This window comes from Asterias rubens, chromosome 16 (genome assembly GCF_902459465.1).
Source record: "Asterias rubens chromosome 16, eAstRub1.3, whole genome shotgun sequence".
Lineage (NCBI taxonomy): Eukaryota > Metazoa > Echinodermata > Asteroidea > Forcipulatida > Asteriidae > Asterias > Asterias rubens.
This window is the reverse complement of record NC_047077.1, coordinates 5,439,329-5,452,464: the sequence shown is the minus strand read 5'-3', so window position 1 is coordinate 5,452,464 and position 13,136 is coordinate 5,439,329. Positions and strand designations below refer to the sequence as shown.

The 13,136-nt window shown below is 44.6% G+C and overlaps 1 protein-coding gene across 1 annotated transcript in view; it reads left to right on the top strand.

Moving 5' to 3' along the window:
- The window catches only part of LOC117301054, a 126,853-nt gene that overhangs the window by 75,632 nt on the left and 38,085 nt on the right, over positions 1-13,136 (top strand). Inside the window, exons 46-54 of the mRNA XM_033784936.1 lie at positions 205-376; positions 1,011-1,241; positions 1,591-1,949; positions 2,478-2,841; positions 3,530-3,832; positions 4,425-5,570; positions 6,479-11,578; positions 12,217-12,347; positions 12,894-13,065. Coding sequence (XP_033640827.1) covers positions 205-376; positions 1,011-1,241; positions 1,591-1,949; positions 2,478-2,841; positions 3,530-3,832; positions 4,425-5,570; positions 6,479-11,578; positions 12,217-12,347; positions 12,894-13,065 — 7,978 coding nt within the window. The remainder of the gene's footprint in view (positions 1-204; positions 377-1,010; positions 1,242-1,590; positions 1,950-2,477; positions 2,842-3,529; positions 3,833-4,424; positions 5,571-6,478; positions 11,579-12,216; positions 12,348-12,893; positions 13,066-13,136) is intronic.

Genomic DNA, 13,136 nt, shown 5'->3' with positions numbered 1-13,136 from the left:
ATAATTAAAAGTAGTCAAAAACATTAATGCATGATCTCTCTTATGGTTTTTGATGTGACAGCTCAACATTTCGTCTGAGTAAACTCTGATTGTCTTCAGAGAAAAGTTGTTTTAGAGAACAAACAATTCTTCTCCACCATTGTTTGCTACCACATATTTATGTGTACTTGTTTTCAAATGCTTTGCTTTTCTTTTCTCACTTAGGACATGAAATGGAGTTCATATTTCAGTGCGGAGTACTTTGAGATTTTTGCCACGGATTACTTCCTTGAGCCAGATGCTGAATTGATGTGTTCAGGGAGAGGTCCAGATGAGGATGGGCCTGGGACAGGAGCAAGTGGCACAGGGGCAGGTCATGCCACTGTGGGGGGAGATGGTAAGCTAAACAAGTTGAACTGGTTGAAGATAATTGTTTTTGTGTTTTTTTTTAGTCTTTGCATGGCGAGGCATCAATCAATATTTGGTTTCTACTGACACGCACCACTACACATGGGCAGCCCACACAATAACTCTCTAACCACAGTTCTCCTTTCCGAAGAACCAATTGGTGCAGTGACTGGCTGTACACTGAACCCTGTATAAATACACCAAAATGTCTCATAATGATAATCAAAATGTTGAGACCAAAATAGGAACTCACCCCACGGCAGTAAAGTTAAAAATGAGAACTCTCATTGATTCATTAAAGCTCTGTTTATACTTCCTGCGAATGCAAATGCGATACAAATATTTACGTCACAAATTACAACAGTTTAAATTTGCTCCACTTCCACGAAACATTCGCTGCGAAAACAGGCACGTGACGTCAACATTCGCTTCAAATTCGCAACAATTCACAGTGCAGACAGACCTGTGACGCCAAAATTCGCTTCCAATTCTCACTTGAAGGGAGTATGAACAGGGCTTCAGCGAAAGTATGAGACTTCCTACCTTCTGCATAGGTAGTAGTTAATAAGCTTGAAAAACTTGTTCGTGTGCTTGACAATAAATTTCCCCTCGTCTCCATTTAGCACCTGCTGGAACACCTGGTGGAACTGTGTATGGCTCCCTCTATGAACCGATTGCTGGAGGCAGTCGTGGTGGGTCAGCCTCCAATGGTAGTCCAGGCCCTCGGGGCGGTGGCAAGATCCGTATCATTGTGGGTGCAATCTTGAATCTTGATGGACAGATTTTGACTGATGGTCTGACCGGGGCGAGTGGAGCTGGAGGAGGAAGTGGTGGTGCAGTGTGGGTGACAGCAGGTACGTTTGAGATTTGTTTTTAAAAAAAACACAAAAATCGTCTGCTCCCTGCTTTATGGCCAGTAATTGAGGTTTCATATGAGTAATATCATATTTGTAAAGTTTCAAATCCTACTTTTTGTGGTAATTTTCAAAATGTCATTAAACAAAAAACGCGTGAACATTTGGAAAAAATTAACCAGAATCAACAAATAAATGTTTTACTTAGGAAATGAACCTAAACAACAAACCCAGCCACAAATAGGTGTTCATTTAAAATGATAAAAGGCATAATATATATATTAAAAAAGTTATAAAAATACTAAAGGATGATACTTCTTGTTATTATTTCTTCCATTGTAAAAACAAGGTCACCTCAGGGGTCACGGTGAGATATCTTCATCCGGTGGACAGGGGCATCTTACCTCTGGTGGAGGAGCAGGTGGACGAATTGCAATCCATATCGTGGAGACAGATGAATACCGGGGTGCTTTAACTGCCCTTGGAGCAGGTGGCACTAGCGCGGGGAACTACGGTGGGACAGGAACGGTGTTTGTGGAACAGCCGCTGAATGGGACGTGGTTTACAAGACTCTATTTGGACAATCAAAATGCCGATCCGCCTAAACCTTTCGTTCTCACGGAACGAAATCCAAGAACGGTTAGGGAAGAGGGGACAGAGCATAATTTCGCTTCCTATGGGTTTGATGAGCTGATGTTACAGCGAAAGGTGAGAAACTATGTTCATACATTGTTGGACAGGAAGTTGAGTTACTCGTATAAAATAGATCACTTGCATAGGCCACCTTGGCTAAGGTCAAACAATGGAAACATATGTATGCATTTATGCACACTGCACAACTCTCAGCCAATGGTACGTCTTCTTAGACTTCAGCAAGGCCAATGTATAGGTTTGTGAAGTTATTTGCAAGGGATCTATTTATTACTACTTGTACATGTATTTAAGCCCTATAGAGACTATAATACAGTTCAACTGTTCCATGTTTGTGAGTTATTGTTATCATGTTCTTGCGGCAAACAACAACAATTAAGGGATTTGACTCCCAACTGAGCAATATCCCTGTGATTTTTTCTCACTAAACTTGGAAAGTACTGAGCATACATGTACAGAGCTAAACACACATCCGTGTACATGTATATGGGTAAAACAACAATGAATATTCGTTATCCCCAATGCAAGTTTAAAATCTATTAAACAGCTTCTTACTCTCAATTTTTTATCATTTATCCATAACAGATGGTTTTCCAGATTGCTGCAAGCAACAGCACACCCATACCGTCCGTATCATGTCAAACAGTCCTTGGTGATTCGTCAAGTCTTCTGCACGTCCAACCCAACCAGACTTTCTACATTGAATACTCCCAGTCTGATGACCGGCGCTCCGTCCCACCAGTGAACTTCCGCATAGAGCAAGACGGGGAAATATACCTCCCCGCAGATTTCCGAGTGATCGGAGAGGACGATCCACCGTTTGATCTCGATGGACGCATGAGTGGCGTTTATAATTTCACAGCAGCGGATGGAAAAGAGATCGTCGTCGGACCTCATGCTATGAATGCCCAGGTCAATAATGGGTCGTATGTGGATGAGCCGAAGCAAGGTATCTTTCATTCATTCAGCATAGCATTTTTTTTACTAAAGATTTCGATCTGCTCTAGCAATAGAAAGGCAGTGGGTTTCAAATCCCCCTAAGGGATTTGCAGAACTCAGGCAAGTACTGAGTATACAGTGCTTAAAATTTAATGATAACTTGTATTTCTACAATATCAAAAACTAAAACACTTCAGTCAAAGCTATCATTTGGAAAATTCGAGTCAAGTCCTGAAAGACATTCACAAAACAAGATTTTTATGTTTAATGTGAGTCACTAGATTTCTCATATCTGCTTTTATTGTTAAATTTGAGTCACTAGATTTCTCACATACTTTGTCAGTGTAATTTGAGTTACCAGATTCCTAATATCCCTCACCAAGGGGAGTCACCAGATTTTTTCATTTCTGTTGTTGATGAAATGTGAGTCATTAGATTTCTCGATTCATTGTCAGTGTATTGTGATATGTTTCAAAATTTCTCATATCCCTTGTCACTGTGAGGGTAGTGACCAGATTCATCATTTTTGTTGTCAGTGTGTAATGTGAGTCTGTATACTTTGAGTCAACCAGATTTCTCATAACCTTACAGTGTAATGTGAGTAACTAGATAGACTGCCAGTGTTACGAGAGTCACCAGGTTTCTCATTTTCATTATCAGTATGAGTCACGAATGCTTTATTCTTTTGACCACCCCAGGTGTTCTGAAACTCGGAGTGCTAAGATTGGAAGCCCAGTCTGTCCTGACCTACCCTTACCACATGCAGCTTGACGTCAATGACATCATGATGCGCTACAAGTCCAGGATCTCAGCCGAGTCTGTCAACATCCAAGCAACAAATGTCCACATAGAGGGTGAAGCAGTGATTGACACCAGGGGGCGTGGTCCTGTGGCCGAGACTGGTGAAGGGACAGGGACTCGGCTAGATGGGTCGTCAGTGGGTACTGGAGGAGGTCATGGTGGTTATGGTGGAGGTGCTGACATGCTGAACTACACTTCAGGTAAAGACCTTGCGCGCATGTCGGCATTTGAGAAGGACGCCCTTGGCTAGAGGTCAAGGGAAGCGTATTCATTAGCCCATCACGACACCATGCATTTCACTGTGAACGGCCTGGATCCAAGTGAGCCACCTTACCATTTTTGTAGAGAAATCACATTAAGTCCCTTCACAGTGTATGTGTTTGTTTTTGTTTGTTTTGTCATTGGTGTACCTCTAAGTTGGCAAGGTGATTACCTCAAGGTCCATTGCTGCACTAAAAACTTTCTTGGGAACGTTTCATGCTTTAGACGTTTCTCAGATTGTGTATTCCAATTACGGATTACTCGTTCTGCATGACATAACTGCTCCAGATTCTATGGCGATATCTCAAAAACACCACCACCTTTTGAAATGAAATGTTCACAGATTATTTTTGTTGCATATATCTTGATTTATTTAAGCAATCAAATGGTTCCAAAAGCCAAAGGTTTCTTTTTTCTTAAAGTTGTGAAACCATTATTAAAAGAGTACAGAATATTTATTTAAACCAATTGTAGCATTGGTAGATACTTTCCTTTATTAACCAAACTTTTTGCTGTTGTAATTCTTTACAGGCATTCCCTATGGCTCCTACACTAACTCATTTCATACTGGAAGTGGAGGCGGAGGTCTGACAGGTGGCCAGGGTGGCAGTGTAATCACTCTTCATGTCGGTCACTCATTCCACCTGGATGGGTACCTTCAAAATATGGGAGGAGACGCCAGTGGAGGACATGGTGGTGGAGGTAGTGGCGGCAGTGTTTACATCACAACAGTCTTGTTTTCTGGACATGGTGGGATATCTGTAGATGGTGGCAGTGGGTACGGAGAAGGGTTCGGTGGCGCTGGGGGTAGAATTGCCGTGCATGTGTCTTGGCTGAGAGAATACGAAGGTGACTTGACAGCTTACGGTGGGTTGGGTGGCAGCTCACGTCCAAGCAGCAACCCTGGGAATGCAGCTGGCGGTACGGTGTACTACACGGACACAAACCTGGGCCTGAGGTTCCGCAAGGCCAGTTTTGATTCACAGAATGCGACGTTGTGGATTGACGGGTTCACAAAGCTGTACCTCGACAATCAGAACAGGAACGAGGTGCTGTCGACCGTAATTGAAAACGACAATGGAACTGTGTTTGAAGTTGACGAGATTGAGATCCACAACCATGTCGTCTTGTGGCTGCATGGGGTGAACTCTGAACTAATAGCTCATAAGTTTGTCGGCGATCGCACTGGGCAGCTACACTTGAGATTCAAGCAGAAAATGTACTGTGAGGTTGTCGAATCTCAGAGGGGATTCACAATCGCGCCTGTTAGCTACCGTGTGGACAGTGGCACAGAGATTGTCTTTCCATCAACTCTCTTCCTACTTGGGACAAGAACTCGTTTTGAAGGCCTTATAACTGGAGTGTACAACCTATTCGTTGCTGAAGGCTCAGTCGCTACCTTCACATCAACAACCAGGACAGCCCTCCTCGCTAACGGCACTTACGACCTCATCACACAACCAGGAAATATTAGTTTCAGCCAGATTACCGTGCAGAGACAATCTCTCCTCGAGTTCCGTGAAAACAAAGATGACTTGACCATAACATCCAGTAGACTGACAATAAAGTTCAACGGCCTTGTCAACATGAATCGAGGATCCATTGAAACCGGGGATTCTACAATTGAGAGTGAAGGTGTCTTAAATCTTGATTTCACAGGAAACGCTGCAGAGAGTGGTAAGAAAAGCCTACTTGATTGTATTACTACTACTACTAATAATAATTTATTAGGCATTTATTAGGCACATTGTATCAAAGCACCTTACACTATTACTATTCCTGTTGACTGGTCCTTAAATATTCCTGAAACAGTCTCAAATCCTTTGGAGTATGATCTCTATGCATATGTTTCCCTATAAAGCATATGTAGTGATTCTTCATTGCTTTGTCTTTCAAATTTGGCTTTTTATGTTTAGGTCTAGTGGGTTATGCATGCTTAGTTGGTTTTTCGGTGCAAACTGCTTTTGTAGCACTTGCATACATTTTGGGGGATTCTTTTTATTTGAAATTGCCCATACTGTCCTCCGGGCAGAACATTGTGAGCTTCTTACACACCAAAAGGTTGATGGCTTGTCACACTTAGAAATTCTTATTGGCAAGTTGGAAGATACTAGCTGTATTGTATATGCACACTTCTCATGGCAGTAACACTTCCATGAGAAATTCTTCTTACTGTAACTCACTGTCCCTAAGGAAATAAAGAGTTTCCTTCTTGCCAGGAACTGTTCGTCTGTAAATGGATTGTGTGACCTGGTCTTAAGATGTAGGCCCAATTTCATGGCTTTGCTAACCGCCCAATTCTGTGCTTACGATCACCATTCTCTGCTTGCATGACAAGTGTCAAATTTCTGCGCTAGCTGTGTCGGCGTAGAATACCTACTACGTGGAGTACGCATGCGCACAAGCAAAAAATCCCTGCTAACTCGGGAAATACGCTTGACATAAGCACAGAATTCCCCGCTTCCGTAAGCGCTGATTCTTTGCTTACGGTAAGCATAGCCATGAAATTGAGCCTTGATGTGATGATTCCATATAATAGTGTCTATATAATTTGCTTTTCCTTGTCTGGCTTTTTAAACCATCAGGTCCAGGCAGTGGATGGACGTCCGAAGAAGGACTTGGTTTTGGTGCTGGTCACGGTGGCTATGGAGGAGCCCCTGAACCTATCACTGGTGGAGAACCGTACGGATCCCTCTATGAGCCATTGCACAGTGGCAGTGGTGGTGGCAATGGTGGAGGGGTCGGAGGCAGTGGCGGAGGAGAGCTGCACTGGCAGAATGGAGCTCTAATTACTATCGATGGGTTTGTGTACCTCAGGGGTCAGGATGGAACAGGTGGCAGCGCAGGCGGTGGCAGCGGTGGGAGTGTCCTCTTTGAGACAACAGACTTTGCTGGACATGGTGAGATCAATGTGAACGGTGGCAATGCAGCAGAGCCAACTAATGGTCACCATGGTTTGGGATTTGGTGGTTCAGGTGGTAGGATCGGGATTCACGCTCGCTATCACTACAAGTTTGCAGGTAGATTAAGAGCTTTTGGTGGACATGGGATATTGACAAATTTCGGTGCGGCAGGGACCGTTTACAAAGAAGAAACCGAGCGAGGGCCACAGTATGCTGAACTTAAATACAACCCTGATACAAATGTGACGTCGGTTGTTGGAGAGCACCGTTATTTGTTTGTTGATAACAACGATCAGCATGTCCCTTGGATTTTCACAATGCTCATGGAGGGTGAGAGTGACAACTACGAGCTAGATGAAGCACATATCACTCGCCATGCCAATATTCGCCTCTACCATCCTCTCAAATCATCCAATGTGACTGTGGTTGTCCATAAGTTCCTTGGAGACCGCACTGGCTTGTTTCATCTGAGGGAGAACCAAATCATATACGTTGAAGTTGTTGAATCTCAGACTAATGAGACTTTTGCTCCTTGTAGTTATCAAATCGATGAAGGAGCAGAGATTGTCTTTCCTGCCTCGGTTGATATCATCGGAACAAGATCTTGGTTAGCTGGAAGAATAACAGGTGTGCACCATCTTGTTATTGCTGGAGGAGGCGATGTTATATTTTTCTCCACAGCTCAGACAGCATTGGTGGAAAATCAGGAATACATTCATATCACGGCGAAGGGGAACTTCAGCTTCGCAACTCTCACTGTGGAACGTAACTCTGTTGCCGAGTTCCAGCGAATAACGCATCCTATGAGTATTGTTGTGAACGAGTTTCGGGTGAAATATCAAGGAGCTCTTATTATGGATGAGGTGGAAATCGACTCTGCAGATGCCTGGATTGAAAGCCAGGGCGTGTTCCACATGGATGCAAGGGGTTTCACTGGAGAGGCTGGACCAGGGAAAGGTTTAACAACTGACGACGGGATTGGAATGGGTGCTGGTCATGGTGGCCAGGGCGGTGGACCTCCACCATATGGTGGTGTGCCATATGACTCTGTGTATAGCCCTCGTGTGAAAGGCAGTGGCGGCGGAAATGGAACAGGGATGGGTGGTCCTGGTGGTGGTCTCCTATGGTGGAAAATCGGTCAAAAACTGGAACTGAATGGAGAGCTTCGTCTGAGAGGTGGTGACGGAGTTGGAGGAAATGCAGGAGGTGGAAGCGGAGGCTCAGCCTTGATTGAGTTAACCAATATGACTGGGCATGGTGTGATTGATATCATTGGAGGCCAGGGTGTTGATAAGGGAGGTGGTGGATCAGGTGGTAAAGTAGGCATTCATTGTCGCTGGCGATACCAGTACGGTGGACAGTTCCTGGACTATGGTGGTGGTGGAGGCAATGGATATGGAAATTCCCATGGAGGTTCTGCTGGCACAGTCTATAAAGAGGAAAACTTACGGGAGTTAGAGTATAGGCATAAGAAGTATGATAAAGTTCACAACACAACATTCCTGGATGTAGATCACAAGTATGTGCACATTGACAACAATGGACGTCCTGTTCCACCAGCTACCTTGATTTTAGAAGAAAACACCATCCAGTATGAACTTGATGAGATGGAGCTCAGTGGAGCTGCAAGGCTGCTGTTGTATCATCCAGACAATGCAACCAAAGTAAACCTGACTGTGCATAGATTTATTGGGGACAAGACTGGCCAACTGCATGTTAGTGTTAACCAGACGGCTTTCATAGAGGTTGTAGAGTCTGTTACCAACAGGACTGAAGCACCCTGTAGCTTCATCGTCGATGATGGGGCCGAGATAGTCTTCCCTGCAGAGCTTCACATTCATGGCTCAAACAGCACTCTTGGTGGTTTGATAGTGGGCGTTCACCACCTATACATTGAAGACGATGCTTGGGTTGAGTTTCACTCAACAGCACAAACCGGTCGAATGGAAAACCGCATCTATGTGGATGTTACGCCACCTGGGAACTTCTCATTTGGAACAGTTACAATCAAGAGAGGTGGTCTGGCAGGCTTCAGACGTGTAACTAGTACAATGAGTTTGGAGTCAAGTGAGCTTCGAGTGGAATACCAAGGTGCTCTTTATCTAAATCGTGGTGAGGTTCACTCAACATATGCCTGGATCGAAAGTGAAGGTGTCTTCCACATGGATGGTCATGGCTTCCCAGCAGAAGAAGGTCAAGGAGCAGGGAAAACAGTATCTGGGGTTGGTTATGGAGGGGCACATGGAGGAGAAGGAGGAGGCAAGAACACAACTCTTGTCAGTCAACCATATGGATCTGTTGTAACAGGCCTTGAGCTTGGAAGTGGTGGAGGAAACGGCCAAGGAATCGGAGGCAGTGGTGGTGGATTGCTTCATTGGAAAATCAGTCATCATTTGGAACTAAATGGCTTGCTGTCAGCGAAAGGATCCCCTGGAATCGGTGGACATGCGGGTGGAGGGAGCGGCGGGAGCGTGTTCCTTGAAACGACTAATATCACAGGTCATGGAGAAATGAATGTCCGAGGTGGAGATGGTGTTGGGGAAGGAGGTGGCGGTTCTGGTGGAAGAGCTGCTGTGCATTGTCGCTGGCGCTACACATACGGAGGGAAGTATACTGATCGAGGTGGGAGTGGTGAGGGAAGCTACCTCTTAGACCATGGTGCAGCAGCAGGGACAGTTTATGTTGAAGAAAACCTTCGCCCTCTGGAGTATCGCATCAGGAAATATCAAAAGTCAACCAATACAACCCTCCTTGATGTTGACCACAAGTACTTGCACATAGACAACGAGGGTTTGTTTGTTCCAACCGCCACAGTGGTTATTGAAGGTGATACTAACTCATTTGAGTTCAATGAGATGGAACTGACAGGAGCTTCCAGATTGCTCATCTACCACCCTCCTATGCATCAACACGTGAATGTAACAGTGCACCGTTTCGTCGGGGACAAGACCGGGCAGTTGCATCTGAGAGGAGATCAGGCTGTGTACGTGGAGGTGCTTGAATCACTGACAAATAGAACCGAAGCTCCTTGCAGTTATCTAATTGACTATGGGTCGGAGATTGTCTTGCCATCAGAGGTGCACATGCATGGAACAAGAACAGAGCTTCATGGGCGTGTAACAGGCATCCATAAACTGTACATTGAGGACGAAGGGGATGTAATCTGTTCATCGACATCGCAAACGGCTCTGGTGGAAAACCGGGAGTATGTACATATTTCTGAAGAAGGGAACTTTTCAGTTCCGGAGCTTTTCGTAAAACATGGAGGAGCTATCACTTTCCAAAGAGTTCTCACCGATGTCATCCTCAATGTGGATTTCCTTGAAATCAAATATCGGGGAACACTGCTGATGAATCATGGATTAATCGAATCTGACCATGCCGACTTGGAAAGCGAAGGTAACTTATTGCTGGACGGAGAAGGTCACGGCAGTAATCAAGGACCTGGGGCAGGTCAAATGTCATCTGATGGCTTCGGCACTGGTGGCAGTCATGGAGGAGAAGGAGGTTATATGGGCGAGAACAGAACAGGTGTAACGTATGGATCTGTATACACTCCTCTTCAGCAGGGCAGTGGTGGGGGTAGTAGCACCTATGGCCCAGGAGCTGCTGGAGGTGGATTGCTCCATTGGGTAGTCGGAAAGCTAGTGCACATTAATGGCTACATATCAGCAAGTGGCCAGAACAGTCCAAACAAGAATGTAGGTGGTGGCAGCGGTGGGAGCATTCTTCTGGAAGCTACAAATCTCACTGGTCATGGAGAGATTCATGCAAATGGTGGGGAAGGATTGGAAGGCGGTGCAGGTGGTGGTGGTGGGAGGATAGGCATCCACATCAGACACCAGAATAACTATGGTGGACTTTTCGTTGCAAAAGGAGGTGCATGTGGAAACACACACCAGGAACCATCCAAGGGAAATGGGGCAGCTGGAACGGTTTATAAGTATGAGTCGCGCCGCGGACCCCAGTACAGAGAGCTGAAATATTCAGCAAGAAATGTCTCAGAGTTCAAACCTGACCACTCGAAATTAAAGATTGACAACCACAAAATTGAGGTCGACCATCCGGCTGTTGTGATGGAGGAAGGAACGGTCTTCTACCAGTTTGACGAGGTGCAGATTGAGGGTCACTCCTACCTACACTTTTACCATCCAAAAGAAGCACGCAATGTCACTGTTGTGGTCCATGAGCTCACCGGAAATAAACGGGGACTGATCCGTGTGCAGAAACGACAGCGCCTGTTTGTCCACATCGTAGAGTCAACTCACACTTACCTTGATGCTCCGTGTGGTTTCCATGTTGACTGGGGAGGTGAGATTGTTCTACCTACCACAGTGATAGCTCGCACGGAGCGGATCATCATAGAAGGACGACTGACGGGTGTTGAAGAGCTCATTTTGGAACGCAGCAGTGAAATTAAGTTTAAGGGCAAGGCTCATACAGCCATGCTAGCAGATGAGTCACAGTGGTTCACCGACAAACCCTACAATGATCACACCCCAGGTCTTCTGACTGTTCCGTCCCTCTCAGTCAGCAACGCTGGAGTACTGACCCTGTCCATGGATCCAACAATCCCAGTCTTAAACATCGGAGAACTGATCGTTAAGAACGGCGGTCAGCTGGTTCTGCAAACTCAGAAGGTAACAGTTGATGCTGGAACGGTGACAGTGGAATCGGGTGGAGTTGTGATGAGTGATGGAAGTGGATATGGGGCTCAAGAGGGACCTGGTGCTGGGAGAAGTGGTACCAAAGGATCCTCTGGTGGTGGGCATGGATCACAAGGTGAGTACTAAACTGAAGAAAGATTTCATTAGGTAATAGTTTTAATAGATGGAAATTTGCATCAGGGACAAAGAATATTGATACTGGTTTACCCTTATTATACACTGATGTGTGTGTTAGCACTGTATACCCAGTAATTTCCAGAGCTTTGTGAAAGAAAAAGAAAAAAAACCTGAGTAATATGCCTGTGATTTTTGTCCCAGAGCTTAGGAATGTACTGAGTATCGTTGCTAACAAAGATCGGTACATGGGTAAAACCAAAATTAATATTGGTAATAGTTGTAGAAGGAAAACATGTTTGTAAGTGGCACATTTTGTTTAAATTCTTGAAAAAAGAAGAAATAGATATAGACATTTTAAGTAACTCTCAAATATGCCATATTTATAGATTTGAAAAAGAGGACTCAACTTTATACACCAGCATCTCCATTTTTTTTTAGATTACAGACAAAGGAACAAGCTACTACACACACCTCCCAAAACCAAAATTTGCTATTTTCCTCATTCTTTATTTATACTACAGTCCACCATCTGTATTTTGATCTGCCATTTCACCATCAGTTTTTCTATCATGGCTGTAAATAAAAAACTATGTGGTTAATTTGTTTTAATACATATCTTTACCCATGTAACTGAAGGTGGTGTTGGTGGCGGTGCAGCTGGTGGCGTGGCATATGGCTCCCTCTATTTCCCACAAGACATTGGGAGCGGTGGAGGCGGACCTGAGGGTGGAGCTGGAGGAGGAATGCTTCACATCAAAGCAGGACAGGTACATATTGTTACCGTTTTCACGAAGAGCCACCTATGTCCAAAGCTTGATTGAGATTAACATACTAATATAATGCTAGAGCCACGGTTTGCAGTTGACCCTTTGCGTGGTACCCTCACTGCTGTGGCCGCATATTTGCGCCCAACACAACTTGCTACTTATTTTGCATACAATCGAGCTTTCTTTTGACCCCTGACATCCATCCGGGTACATTTTGGGCATTTTGCTAAATAGAAGCCATGTTTTTTTAAATACTTTTTTACCGTAAAAGAAAAGGTAGTATCAATGGATGCCGCAGGAGCATTCCGGAATATTTTCGTGAGTTCTAAGTCGGGAAAATCAGAATTTTAGGACGTTTTGGGGAGAGGATGGCGACGATACACTTCAGTTGTGTTATGTCTATTGACATTTGGCCAGATAGAAGACTTATCTATCGACGATGGGGCCGAATCCGACGTCGACGATGGCAACGTTCCTATGCAAGTTTATACCACAACCAATAGTTATGGTAGATTTTCAAACCTATTTCATTGTAATCCTTTGTAGGAAATCATCTGTAATGGTCGTATATCAGCCGACGGACTACCAGGGATCTACATCTACCAATCATATCGAGGCAGTGGCAGTGGAGGAAGTCTTGTGATTGATGCAGCCAATCTCATTGGTCATGGGACAATCCACTGTGATGGGGGGTCTGCCTATACTGCTAGTGGATATGGTAATATATGTAAATTTATCCAAAACATTTTTACTTGAAACTTTAGGTGGAAAAGGGAAGCAACAAAATAA